Source organism: Merops nubicus, unplaced genomic scaffold (assembly GCF_000691845.1).
Source record: "Merops nubicus isolate BGI_N331 unplaced genomic scaffold, ASM69184v1 scaffold33997, whole genome shotgun sequence".
Taxonomy (NCBI): domain Eukaryota; kingdom Metazoa; phylum Chordata; class Aves; order Coraciiformes; family Meropidae; genus Merops; species Merops nubicus.
Window position 1 is genome coordinate 10,382 of NW_008620718.1, and position 12,248 is coordinate 22,629.

General features: G+C 51.6%; 1 protein-coding gene across 1 annotated transcript; it reads right to left on the reverse strand.

Annotated features, from left to right (window-relative positions):
* Nucleotides 1-4,780: 4,780 nt before the first annotated feature.
* On the reverse strand, nucleotides 4,781-7,680 carry LOC103776657 (chymotrypsin inhibitor-like). The gene is made up of 4 exons (XM_008944175.1): nucleotides 7,626-7,680; nucleotides 6,662-6,696; nucleotides 6,223-6,335; nucleotides 4,781-4,835 (listed from the first exon to the last, which is right to left on the reverse strand). The coding sequence occupies exons 1-4, from the start codon at nucleotides 7,678-7,680 to the stop codon at nucleotides 4,781-4,783; spliced, it is 258 nt and encodes an 85-aa protein (XP_008942423.1).
* Between the last annotated feature and the right edge of the window lie 4,568 nt (nucleotides 7,681-12,248).

Consider the following 12,248-nt stretch of genomic DNA (forward strand, 5'->3'; position numbering starts at 1 on the left):
GGATGGCATAAAGAGATGTGAAGCTTCCAAGTCATTCACACAGTGGTGTTTCTTCTAGCTCAGTCACAAGTGAAGGTGAGGTGTCCCATACTGGTGAGGGTGTCCATGTTCCAGCACTGTGTGACACTGCACAGCCCTGAGGTTACCCTGCCTCATGCAGACGTCCTGAAAACTGTATCTTGCAGGATGCTCTGCCATGCAAAGACAGCGGTTGGGGAGGAGGAAAACATCAGACCTTGAATATTGTATTCAGTTTTGGACCCCTCCCTACAAGAAAGACATTGAGGTGCTGGAGCGTGTCCAAAGACGTGCAAAAAAAGCTGGTGAAAGGTTTAGAGACTAAGACTCATGAGGAGTGGCTGGGTGAACTGAAGAAAAGGACACTCAGAGGAGGCCCTCTTGCTCTCTAGAATTACCTGAAAGGAGGCTGTATCAAGGTGGGAGTTGGTCTGTCCTCCCATGTAACGAGTGATAGGATGAGATAAAATGGCCTCATGTTGCACCATGTTTAAATTGGACACTAGGAAAAGTTTCTTCACTGAAAGTGTTGTCAAGCATTGGAACAGTCTGCCCAGGGAAGTCTTTGAGTCACCATCCCTGGAGGTATTTAAAAGATGAGTAGACATGGCACTTAGTGGCATGAATTAGTGGTGAATTTGGTAGTGTTAACGGTTCAGCTTGATGATCTTGAGGGGTTTGTCCAACCTAAATTATTCTATCCTCTGATTCTATATACCTGGCATATAGAAGGGAACACCACATCTGGAAGCTCTCTTTAAAAGGGCTTGACATATTCTAGCTGTTTGCTGGTGATATGAAACCTGGAAGAACGGGTGGAAATCCCTGAGTGTTTCAGTGCTCTATGGGAACTGGGTGCATGCTCAGGCTGACCTAACCCAGTTTCTCACCCCCCCCATCTACTCAGTCACTCCAAAGCCTGGTGAGGTCTGATAAATGACTCCTGACTCAGCAGAACATTGCCATACGACAGTACAGAGCTGGCACTGTGCATGTTTCTGCATTCCAGACATCTAGCTAGGGAGAAACCAATACATTTGTAAAGAACGTTTGTGAAAGAAAAGGGTCGTTGTACCCTCCGAGTCATTTGAGGTGCTTAATGGAAGCACCTTTGCAGGATGGAGTCCATAGAGATTCGGCTCTTGTATATGAATTACTATTCATTTCACGGAAGTGATTGTATTATCCAATAGGAAGGCTTTGGTGATGGATAACTGTGGAAATTACAGGCTCCACTACCTAGTTTTGAATTGTCCCTGTTCTGAAGTGGAGAGACTGAGAGGCAGAGACCTGCTCAGAATGCCAAGGGCACTGGGCTCATTTTAGAGCCTAGCGTTGCCTCCCTGTCCCCCGCCAGCATCACAGCAGACTCTTCTTCTCCAGCAGAGCTCTCTAGCAGATATGGCCACAGCCGCATCCCCTTTGCTATGGATGACCTTGTACAAGCAGGCTACACTCCCTGGCCAGTCTCAGTTGCATGAACTGTGGCAGCTGGACACTTTACAGTGTGCCAGGCACTGCTTCCCTTCCCTTTCCATGTTTTCATTCAGCTATCCCTGGTCCACTTTCACAGGTGCAACCAGTGTCCTAGGTGAGGACTTTGAGGAGATCAACCGGATGTCCAGCCACATGGGCAGCTCCAGTGTCACAGACTCCTCATGTCCCTGAAGCTGCTCAGAAGGCTCACACAGCTCTCACCGCCCAAAAGCCCTGGGAGTGCATTGTCCAAGGGACAGCTAGAGCTAGGGATAGAGACTGCCACTAGGCCTGTTTCCTGGCACTGTTGGGACTGCTTTCACTGCAGACATGGCAGCAGCAGGCTTTGGAACTATGTGGAAGTCAAAGCTCTTTGGGAGCCTCAACGGTGCCTCTGTTTACCCCTGCCTGTCACTGCTGCTGCAAAGCAATGTCCAGAGACCTGCCTATCCCACCTGCAGTCATGAATGCAGACCTGAACCCAAGTTTATCTGTGGGATCAGCATGGGCAGCTGGAGGAGCTCTGCTGCTGTCACTCTAGCAAGATGTCAGGGCACTTCTCCCAGTTTTGTCTTGCATGACAAGGGTGGAGAAGCAATTTTCAGGCCCATCCTTCACCCCCTGACTTGTTGCAGGTTCAGGGGCAAATCGCCTGGTTGCAACATGCTCCTCTGGGAGGAGGGCTACCAGTAGCTCTGTGTGATCTACTGTAGTGCCTGATAACCCCTTCCTCCCCCTGCCTTTACTGAAGCATGAAGAGATAGAAAACAGATAAATTCAACTGGCAATATTGTATGCAAAAGCAGAAATCCATGTGCATACCTGCTGTCAGTGCATTGCAAGCATCTTGCTGTCCACCAGCAAGACACAAATCTGCCAGGTCTCGGAGTCAGGCTCTCTGCACCAAGTTAAATCCAGCCATTCTGCACTGGCCCCGGGGGGCTGTGGTGGAGTTAAGTCACTCTCTTCGCCTCCCCTTGGTTTGCCACTTGCTCTTGAACCATGTGAAATAAACGGGCAAATCCCCTAGTCCCCAGGGAGGATGAGTATCTGAATTCTCTGTGTGTAGAGTCAAGACTGACCGTGTCTGAGGCTGCCCATGCTTCTACTCATGGGTCTGACCCACAAGTGTGTACTTTATCTCTGTAGTTTCTGAATAAATACTCCACACCATGCTGGGAGGCATGTGGTTTCCCTCTTCAGAAGAGCCTCCAGATAGTCAGTGTTGCTTTTTTCTCAGCTGCTGCAGATAAATAGACGTGGCTTTCAGGAGGTACACAGCAACCAACTGCAGCCACTCTGCTGCTGCGTGGGGCTGGGATGCTGGTGTCCCCCCTCTGGGGACAGAACAGGTCCTGGCTATGCACCATGTTATGCTGGGCATAACCTTCCACTCATCCCTGGCAATGCTGGGACAGAGCTGCCCAAATCCATCCTGCCTGTGGCCAAGTTGGCAGGAGCAGGAGCAGAAGGCCCCAAAGGGAAGATGAGCAATGCATTTGTGTTGTTCACCACAGAAGTGTTTTGGGTGTCACATTCCCAGCAAAGCCCTTCTCTGTGTGCAGGGAGGACACCATCTGAAGGTCTGCAGAGAAGGACTGGCCGTGCAGAGAGCAACACACAGGCAGACCACCTCTGCCTCAATACCTGAGGACTGGAAGGGGGCAAAGGGGCTTGCAGAGCTCTGGGACAAATGAACAGCTGTGGGCAAGCTGCGTCTCCTCCTCTGCAGAAATGGAAAGGGTCCAGGGAAGAAAAACACGGATGATCAATGCTCTGGACAACTCTGAGCAACTAGCCAGGCTAGGACTTTTTAGCCTGGGGAAGAGCTTGTAACGAGAGCAAAGATTTTGATGACAGCAGCTGCCCCTGGCCCAGAAAATGGTGGATGCCACGTCAGGTGGATCTCTCATCTGACCAAGCATGGCTGTTTTATGCTCCTCAGTACTATTTCCAGCTGCAGCATTAGATTTATCAGCAATGGCTTTGTCATGCATTATGGTGCTGCAGGGTCCCAGCTGGTGGTTCTAGGAAGGTGTAGAACTGGAAGAGGTCTGTAGGGATGGATTACATGAATGGTTGACTGAGCACAGTAGCCATATCACTGGCACAGCCTCCAGATTCTCAAGGTGGTCACTGACTTCAGGGAGCTCTCTTGACTGTGTGATATACCTCGGTCCCTTACACAGATGCTTGCAGTTGAGTCACATGAATGTAGTAGGAATTCAGAGAAGCATGATCCTGTGGTGAGCATCAATCTGTCCTTGGAGGGTGTCATTTCATACTGAGTCACTTTCCAAAGATGATGATAAATCTCGCCCAGTCATTCTGCAGAAATGCAACACCTAGTGCAGAACTGGAATGAACTCAGGAAGGAAGTCCTGTATTACCCTGTGCCCCCTGATCTCTGCCACTGTGAGCAAAGGGAGCCCCTCGCATACCCAAGTTGTATAAGCTTGTTACACCTCACATTTCACAAAATATCTGGTAGAAGTGAGACACAAAAGTGCAGAGGGAGCCCCAAGGACTGCTCATGCACAGTTAACACTGTTAACATCAGCTGGACTCTGCCCTGACGTGGTCCTGAAGATGGCACTGACACCGGGAGCAACCTAGACCTGAAATTTGGCAACCAGCTTGGAATCTGCATTTTGCAGAGACTGTTTCTGGGTAATTAGTTCAGTTTGGAGGTTGCTTTCAAGTGCTGGAGCAGAGATGCCAGGTCCCTTGCATTCAAGGTCTCCAGCTGGGCTATTTCTATGGTGCCCTGTGCTGTCTGGGCTGGTTCCTATTGTGAAAGTCTTTTGGATAAAAGGCAGAATCACTTCAGAGAAGTGCAGGTGTTATTATTTTCAGTTTAAATAATCTCTGTAAGCAGGGGGAGTAGCAGGAAGCCAGGGAGTTGCCTTCTCCCACACTGAAGAAACTTTTCTTTCCCTTTGCCAAATTGTCTCCTACAGAAAAAAACTGCATTTGATCAGCACCTTCTTCACCTTCGCCCCTATGTGGCCTTTCTCAGAGGAATGTGGGTGAAATAATACAGTGCAGAGGCCTGGTTTGTGACGTGGATTTGAAATGAGTGTTTCGACTGTATGCTTTCAGTAGCCCTCTGTGGCAACTGGCTTGTGCTGTTTCTCATCAGCCTTGCGTAAAAAAAGTGCTGTTGAAATAAGACTGTGCATGTCATTTTATTATTCACCATTGCTAACTTAAATGTGCAATCAGCACAGAGCACACAGGATCAATTAATCACCTGTTTCTAGGCTTAGGAAAGCTACCAGGAAGCTCAGATATGTTGACACTCCCCATCTTTCGAAATCCGGATGTCTTGCCTGGTTTTCCTAGAATAACATAGGGAAAAAAAAAGTAAGAGTTCAAAAAAAAGAACCCTCCTGAGTCATACTTTGGCTCCCGTCCAGCCCATAGAACGGAGCTGACTATCATAAAATTAGCTTGCTCGTTTTCCTGTCTAGAAAGCTGAGGTGACTGCAAGCCATCCTGATCCATAGATGTCCCCTCCCTGGGTGTGCAGCACTGGGGGTGTGTTCCCAGACCAACCTGCTCACAGCAGGGCTGTACCGACTGTGAGGTCATGGTGGCCATGGCTCTGTCTGAACCCCAACCAGCCCCCCACCACCAGGGATGGTGACCGCCCCTACCTTCATGGCGTGTGACACTTCTGGAGAAGGGGTTTCCCCTGTGTCCAGCCTGTAGCCCCTGAGGCTGCTGCCTGTGGCTCTTGTCCCATATTGCATCACCTGGTACCACCCAGAAGAGTAGCTTCACCCATTTGCAACTGTAGGCTGCTGCTAGGTGCCCCTAAGCCTCCTTTTCCCCAGACTAGCTGGGTGCAGCTCTTCTGCACCTCCTTGCAGCTTCCCTTAGCAAGCTGGTCACCTTCCCCTTCCTGCAACCCCGAACACAGTTCGTGATATTTGCCGTGCAAGTGCACTGCTGATCTGTGTCCAATCTGGTCTTCACCCTTGGTCCCTTTCTAGCAGGAACCCCTGCTCAGACAGTCACTTCCCAACCTGGATAAATTCACTGCCCCCAAGCAACCCTTGTGCTTCTCATGAGGTCCCTGTTGTCCTAGTCCTCAAGTTCATGGTGGTACCTTCTGTTTGAAGTTCTGCCAGAGGAGCCATCAGATGCATAACTAGGCATCTGCATTCACAGAAATCCCTTTGAAGGGCTTAGTAGTGCTCTCTGTTTAGACTAGATGCCTAGCTGACCTTTTTGCCCATCTAAGTTCAACTCTCCCTTCTCTAATTGCAGGCAGCATAGACAGTGCTTGGAGGCACTTGTATTGGAGGGTATCTTGGCTAAGAACTCCTGACCTCACCTTTTGGATCTGCTGGCCATGCAGCCACAGGGTGGTCGGATTTAGCAAGCTGACCCAACAAATGAATGTTCAGCTACTCTGTGGGATTAGTCCTCAACCAACACAATGAACTATATCCCTCAGCCTGCAGCTGCCCATTAATCACTAAAAGCGGTGCCAAGGATGGGGCAGGAACCTGCAGGCAATGGCTAGGGGCATGCCTGCACCTATCTGCAGGCACTGCCAGCTCAGGAGGGTGAAGCTCACATGAAAAAAGCCTCTTCCACTTTGCTAGCAGGAACACGTGTGCTTCCTGTCTGCCATGGCTTTCCTCAGGCACAGGAGCTCCTGATTTCAGATGGCCAAAATTAGACCCTTGGCGGTGTCTGCCAAGGCCATGAGCTTACATTTGCTGCACGCAGAGCTGGCATTCATTGGCATAGGTGTTCCCATCGGTTCCACAGACAGGCAAGTAGAGGAGGGGACAGGCCTGCAGCTCGACCATGTCTCCACACACTGGCTGGAAAGGAGAAATCACAGCACACGTTTCAGTGCCAGCAGCGCCCTGCTCTTCCTCCCACAGCACCCTGGCAGGAGCAAGTGCCACAGGCAACCAGATTCCCTCTGTGCTGGGAACAGGAACAGGGCAGGGTGTGCACACAGAGCAGGTAGGCAGGGAGCAGAGTCCACCACATCCCTCAGTGGGACTCAGCCCAGGCTTTGGTGCAGGTTTGATGCTGAAGCAGGGGTACCCATGAGGCTGGGGATGATTGCTGGGAACAGCCTTTCTCCCAGGCACTAAACCTCATCTCAAGCCATGAGCAAGTTAAAACAGAAGCCTCTTACCATCCTCAGGCCATTGCCTTCGTTCACCTCTGCCCCTGGAACAGAGCAAAGACCCATGAGCATGGCAGCTGTGACAGGGGCATGCGGCACTGACAGCGGGTCACATCCACAGGGAAGGCAGGGCTGTGAAGGGCACGCTCAGGACCCCAGTCAGCAGTGCAGCTTTCACAAAGGGGGTTGAGTTTGCTGCATGCCACCAACACCCCCCCAGCAGCACAGCACACAGCCTCTGTCCACAGCTGAGCCGTTCCCACCCTCTCACCCCTCTCCCAGCAGCTGTTTCTCCCAGCCTCTGCACTAGGAGCTCCACAGAGCATCCAGCACACCCCAGGAAATGTGAACCCCCACAGGGCTGCAGAGGGACACGGGGTATCTTCAGAGGACTGACTGAGGCCGAGTGACGCCGCGCAGCCGGACGACAGCCATCTGCAGGGAGAACTGCATTCCCTGGGTCAGGCAGAGCGGTAGCAACCGTTCACAGCCCGACTGCGTGGGGAGCAGGAGGCCTCCCTGGGAGGCTGCTGCAGGACCACCACTATGCACCTAGGTAGCACTGGTTTTCCAGAGCCTACAAACAGCTGCTTGCCACAGGAACATGCTGAACACATAGTGCTCTTGCAAAGACTCACAGGTCTTCATGAAGACAGGAACAACAGCAGCTGCCACCCCAGTGTACATGCTGTCCTCCCAGACCCTGGTTCCCCTTCACACTGTGGGCTGTCCCATCCCTCTCCCGAGTGCAATATGGTCAATGAGCCCACCCGTAACCCTTGCCCTGAACTGCTTATAATGCCCAGTGTGTGTGCTCCCGTCCTTCCCCACCATGCTGCCACTCTGTGTTTGATTGCCCTCCACACCTCCTCTCCAAACCGGAGTTTTTGGGTTTTTCTGCCATCCCACTCCTTTTTGATCCCTCCCTACCCCACCACTGAAGAGCTGGCCACCAGCAGCAGGATGAGCTTACCACCAGCAGCGACGAGAGTCACCAGTGCCACCAGCACCAGCTGCCCCGCAGGCATGGTCAGTGTGGGTGCCCACGCTCGCACACCTCGCTCTGCTCGTGGCTGCCTTTATAAGGGAGGCCAGCAGCTTATCTCAGCAGCGCTGGGAAAAGCAGCATTTTGAGCAGCATTTGATCTGCGCTGGGAACAACAGGACTGTGCGTCCAGAAGGATCACCTGGGTGCTCTCATGCAGCTGATAAGTCATGACAGTGCAGGTGCCAGCGCTGGAGGCTGCTTTACAATCCCTTTGCACTATAGTCTGGGCTGGACAATGCTGCTCCTCTCCTTCCCTCTGGGTGTATCTCACCTGAACCATCCCTCCAGCTTTGCAGCTCCTGTTCCTCATACGTGGCAGGTGTCTCCATTCGGGCTGGGAGACTTCACACAGAAAAGCCAGGAAATTCAAGCTGATTTGGGTGTCTGCGGTGTGGCTTGAGAGTTACTCAATGAGACCCAGCTAGGAGGATACTCAGCTGCCTGGTGCTCTGGGCAGGACACCAGGAGGGAGATCTCAAGCACACAGGAGGCTTGCCGTCAAGCTGCAACAAGCCCATCCCGTTGCTGCATGGTGCAGATGGGATGGAGAGAGCTAAACTCAGCTGAGCTAAATTCAGCTGGGTCCCACAGGTGCAGCCACTGTTTGTGCTCCTCTAGTGATCATCATGGGTGAGGGAAACTGGTTGCTCCACTCACCATCTTGGTCAAATAAAGGCTGCAGCTGAGATTGACACAACAAAATGATCCTTATCATAAGATTCAGTGTGGTGGAATGGGGCTGTGTGCATGGATACCAAGTTTAAATACGTAGAGGTGGCACATACAACAGAGAGTGGACAGGAACAACAAAGAGGTTCCTCAGTGGTAAGAGACACCAACTCTTCAGTGAAGGACTTCTCAGCAAGCATCACCACCCTGGAAGATCCCAGCTGCTTTGCCTACAAGACTGGACACTCAGCATCAGTCTTCCCACGTGAGCATCCTCATCACCTCCTTCTGAGAAGCTGAGGTTTCCACATCCATCCCCACCTTCCTCTGGTGAATCAAAATCAATTGGTGAAGGATGGAAAAGAAGATCACTGGGCAGAAAGCCAATGTTGTAGCTGAAGACCGGTGTTGACTAAAAACTCCTCTGGGACTGACTTGCTGAGATGAACTCTGGGCCAGAAGTGACAGAGTGTCTTGTTCACCCTAGGAGCAGGTAGGAGGTGCCCAAGGGACAGTCAGGGGGTAGGTGTCCCACAGAAACGACCAGCAGCCTGGGAGAGCTCCACAGCATGCACGTTTTTGTGTGCTGAGGAGATGACCGTGACTGTGCTTAAGACATTTCTTCCCCACAGTCTTACCTGAGGCTTAGGAAGGTACATGCTGGCCCTGGGCTGGCTGAGGCAAGAGGGAAATGCTTGGTGAGTATCCCCTGTGGACAACTGAGTATAGGTCCTGCACGAGGCTGCTTCCATCCTTGCCCTTGAGAGATCCTTCCACCCAGCTTAGCAGGGCTCCAACCAGGTTTTAGAAAGGGGAAAGCTGGCGGGTTCAGGGTTCCCTTTGCAGAACCATTCCTCTGCTTTGCTGGGACAGCTGTGCACATTTTATACTCCCTCTTCACCAAGTTTACACAGTTCAATAACCTTTGGCTTTTATTATTATTCCACTTTAGAAATCCCTCAACTAAAGTAAATATTTAACTGCATTAGCAGTTTTTCCTGAGGCACATGTGGGCCTGTTGGTCAAGGGGGGATCTGATAGCAGCCTAAAACTGCTGGAAGGACAGCTGATGGACCCAACCCTTTTTTGGTAGTACCAGATGATGGAATAAAAGGAACAGGCACAAAATTCAGCCCTGAGATGTTCAGGACTGGAGTTAGGGAAGAAACCCTACTCTGGAGGGTGAACAACCCAGACCAACAGAGAAGTGGAAGATTTGCATGCGTGGTGGGCCATGTAGAAAGCTGTGGGTGCTATGACCAAGCCCCAGTGTGCACAAGGGCCCTGCCACCAGCACGTGGGGTCCTGGGGACACAGCATCTCTCACTACCCAGCACACGCAGATGTATCTCCCTAAGTGCCTAACTTGGAAGTCTGGTCCCAGCCAATGCTCAACTCCACGGACAACATGGGGCCACCTCCTGCAATCTGCTCGCACACCAGCGCTCAGCACGGCCCTGGATGAGGGCTTTCATGGACCTCTGTGATCTGCAGTGTCATTACTGCCAAAAGACCCACCCAAATGCTGATGGCAGTGCCTCCAGTGCTGCTGCTGCAGAGCAGCAGGCTGTGCTGTGGGTCCAGGGTGGCCTGGCTCTCTGGGCCGCGCCAGCAGCCGCGCAGGACGGGCTGTGGCCGTGCCGCTGGGGCTCGCTGTGTGCTCCAGGAAACCCTCCCCGGGCGGGGGGTGGCAACGTGTGTCACCTCTGTGCTGGAGGCAGCAGGTCACGAGGTGCTCTGGAACACCTGTGGCTTTTCACAAGCCATCAAGCAGTATGAGGCTTGATCTTCCTCCACTTGGTTCCTCAGTGGTATTCAAATGCTGCTGCCTTCACAGAGCAGATTAAAATGATGTGCTAAGAGATGTCAAAGGGGAAACCACCTCTTGTAAACTGATTTTGTCTTTTCCTGCTTTTCTCTCAAGCACAGACTTGCAGACCCTGACTAAAGTCCTACCTACTATCCCCTTCAAAGAAGAAGTGGGGAAATTCTTCCTCAGGAGGGACCGGAGGTTTTCTGGTGGCTGCTTTTGCTCACACTGGCCACACAGCTCAAGCTACATCTGAGACAGTTGTGTGTTTGAGCCTGGGATTTCCTCCTCTGTGTTGCAGTTATCACAAAGAGGGGCCCAAACATGATCTCATGATTGCTCCCTTGTGACATTGTCCCTGTCTTTGTGCTTGTTCCCACAGGCTCACCAGCACCCACCTACCTGTGTCCACACCACCTGCCCGGTATCGCTCATCGTATCATGAGCCCTTATCTGGCCTTTGCCTCCCTGGTGACCACAGTGCTGTTTGAAGGCTTTCCATCTGGCTGGGCACAGAGGGCAGGAGGCCAAGCCGGGCTGCATAACATGGCTCTTGCTCCACCTCTGCCTAGTGGCCTTATCTGTGGTGTGGCCGTGGTGTTGCCATCCCTCCACACACCACCCCTCTACCTGCCTGTTCCTTGCTGTTACCTGTTTCCTTTCCTGGATTTTCCTGGCTTACTGCACTTGCACTGGTATTTTGATTTCTGTTTTGCTGTTCCTCCCAGGGCTTTTGCATAACAGCAATCGTCAGGAACTCACAAACATCACAGTACTGTTGGAGTAGGACATTGCCTTGCTCGTGCAGCCCAAGCCCCGAGCCTGCAGGCTGTCCTCCGATGGAACGAGGGGGAGAGTCATGGGGGAGGACACACTTACTTTCATCCTTAGCTCCCTTCCTGGCACCAGATGTTTTTTAGGGAGATGATGGTACCCTTTGTTCTGCCTCTCCACTGACCCTAAGGTCTCCTCATGAATAGGAGGGAGAAGGACCAATCTGTTATTTCCCTTTGCATACACAGACAAAAAAAAAAAAAAAAAAAAAAAAAAAAAAAAAAAAAAAAAAAAAAAAAAAAAAAAAAATAACAAAAAAAAAAAAAAAAAAAAAAAAAAAGCGCATATATGCAGATGACCAGAGGTTTTCCTTTGGATATGCAGGGGAGCTGAAACCTCACATCTGAGGTCTCCCTGTGTCACCAGGGCAGGGACCAGTCATCACCACTTCCTGGCAATTTTGTCAGACTTTCTGGATCCCAAACACACCTTTGGCTACCTCCCTTCTCCCTTTATTACTGTGGGTAAATACTCCCATGTGGCAGGCAGTGAGGAATGCTCATTATTGCCTTGATGATTCAGAAATTTCCTAGTGGCACCTTCGGCTGTGAGAGCACAAGACAGGGTGAGATCATGGGCACATCCTCCTGCCTGCTGAAACTCCCACCAGCAGAGGAGATGCCAAGGTGAGAAGACCAGAGCTTTTCACACAGCCAGGCTGCGTGCTGGTGCTCGGGGGTGCCGCAGGGTGGGGGCAGCCTCCATCACACACCTTTTCCCTCTGCTTAAACTGCCAACTGCAGCCACCGTAGCCGGGTAGAAGTTGCTGTGGCTCAGTGTGATTGAAGGAGGACTGCTGCTGCTTCTCTCCTTTGTTTTCCCTCTACCTGTTCACACCTCCACACTGCAAGACACTCTTTGAATGCCTCTGTGGCCTGCAGATGCCCTGCAGCTCCTTGGTGGCTTAAAGATGGTGTTGACCTTCCTTAATTCCACATGCTCCACATGAGGGATGGCTGTACAAGTCCTCGATGCAGCAGGTAAAACAGCATAAAAACATGGATTTACTTTTTCCCCAGTAAATGCTCAGCACGGGGTAAAACAGGCCACTGTGCTGGCATAAGGGAAAGGATGAGGACGGGTGCCTGGGCTGGGCAGGCAGAGCTCTGAGCTAGCTGGGCAGAGAATGCTGCAGGACTGTGCCCTTCTACTGTGAGCTGACACAGTTAACCCAGATGCTGGAGCAGGGGCAGGCTGTCCCGAGCACACCAGTTGTTTGGGAACTTGCAATCACT

Coding starts and splice junctions, on each gene's coding strand:
- LOC103776657 (XM_008944175.1), bottom strand. CDS start 7,680: ATGCCTGCGGGGCAGCTGGTGCTGGTGGCACTGGTGACTCTCGTCGCT. Junction 6,697..7,625: donor GACTCTCGTCGCTGCTGGTG/GTAAGCTCATCC, acceptor GCTCTGTTCCAG/GGGCAGAGGTGAACGAAGGC. Junction 4,836..6,222: donor CAGCTCTGCGTGCAGCAAAT/GTAAGCTCATGG, acceptor ATGTTATTCTAG/GAAAACCAGGCAAGACATCC.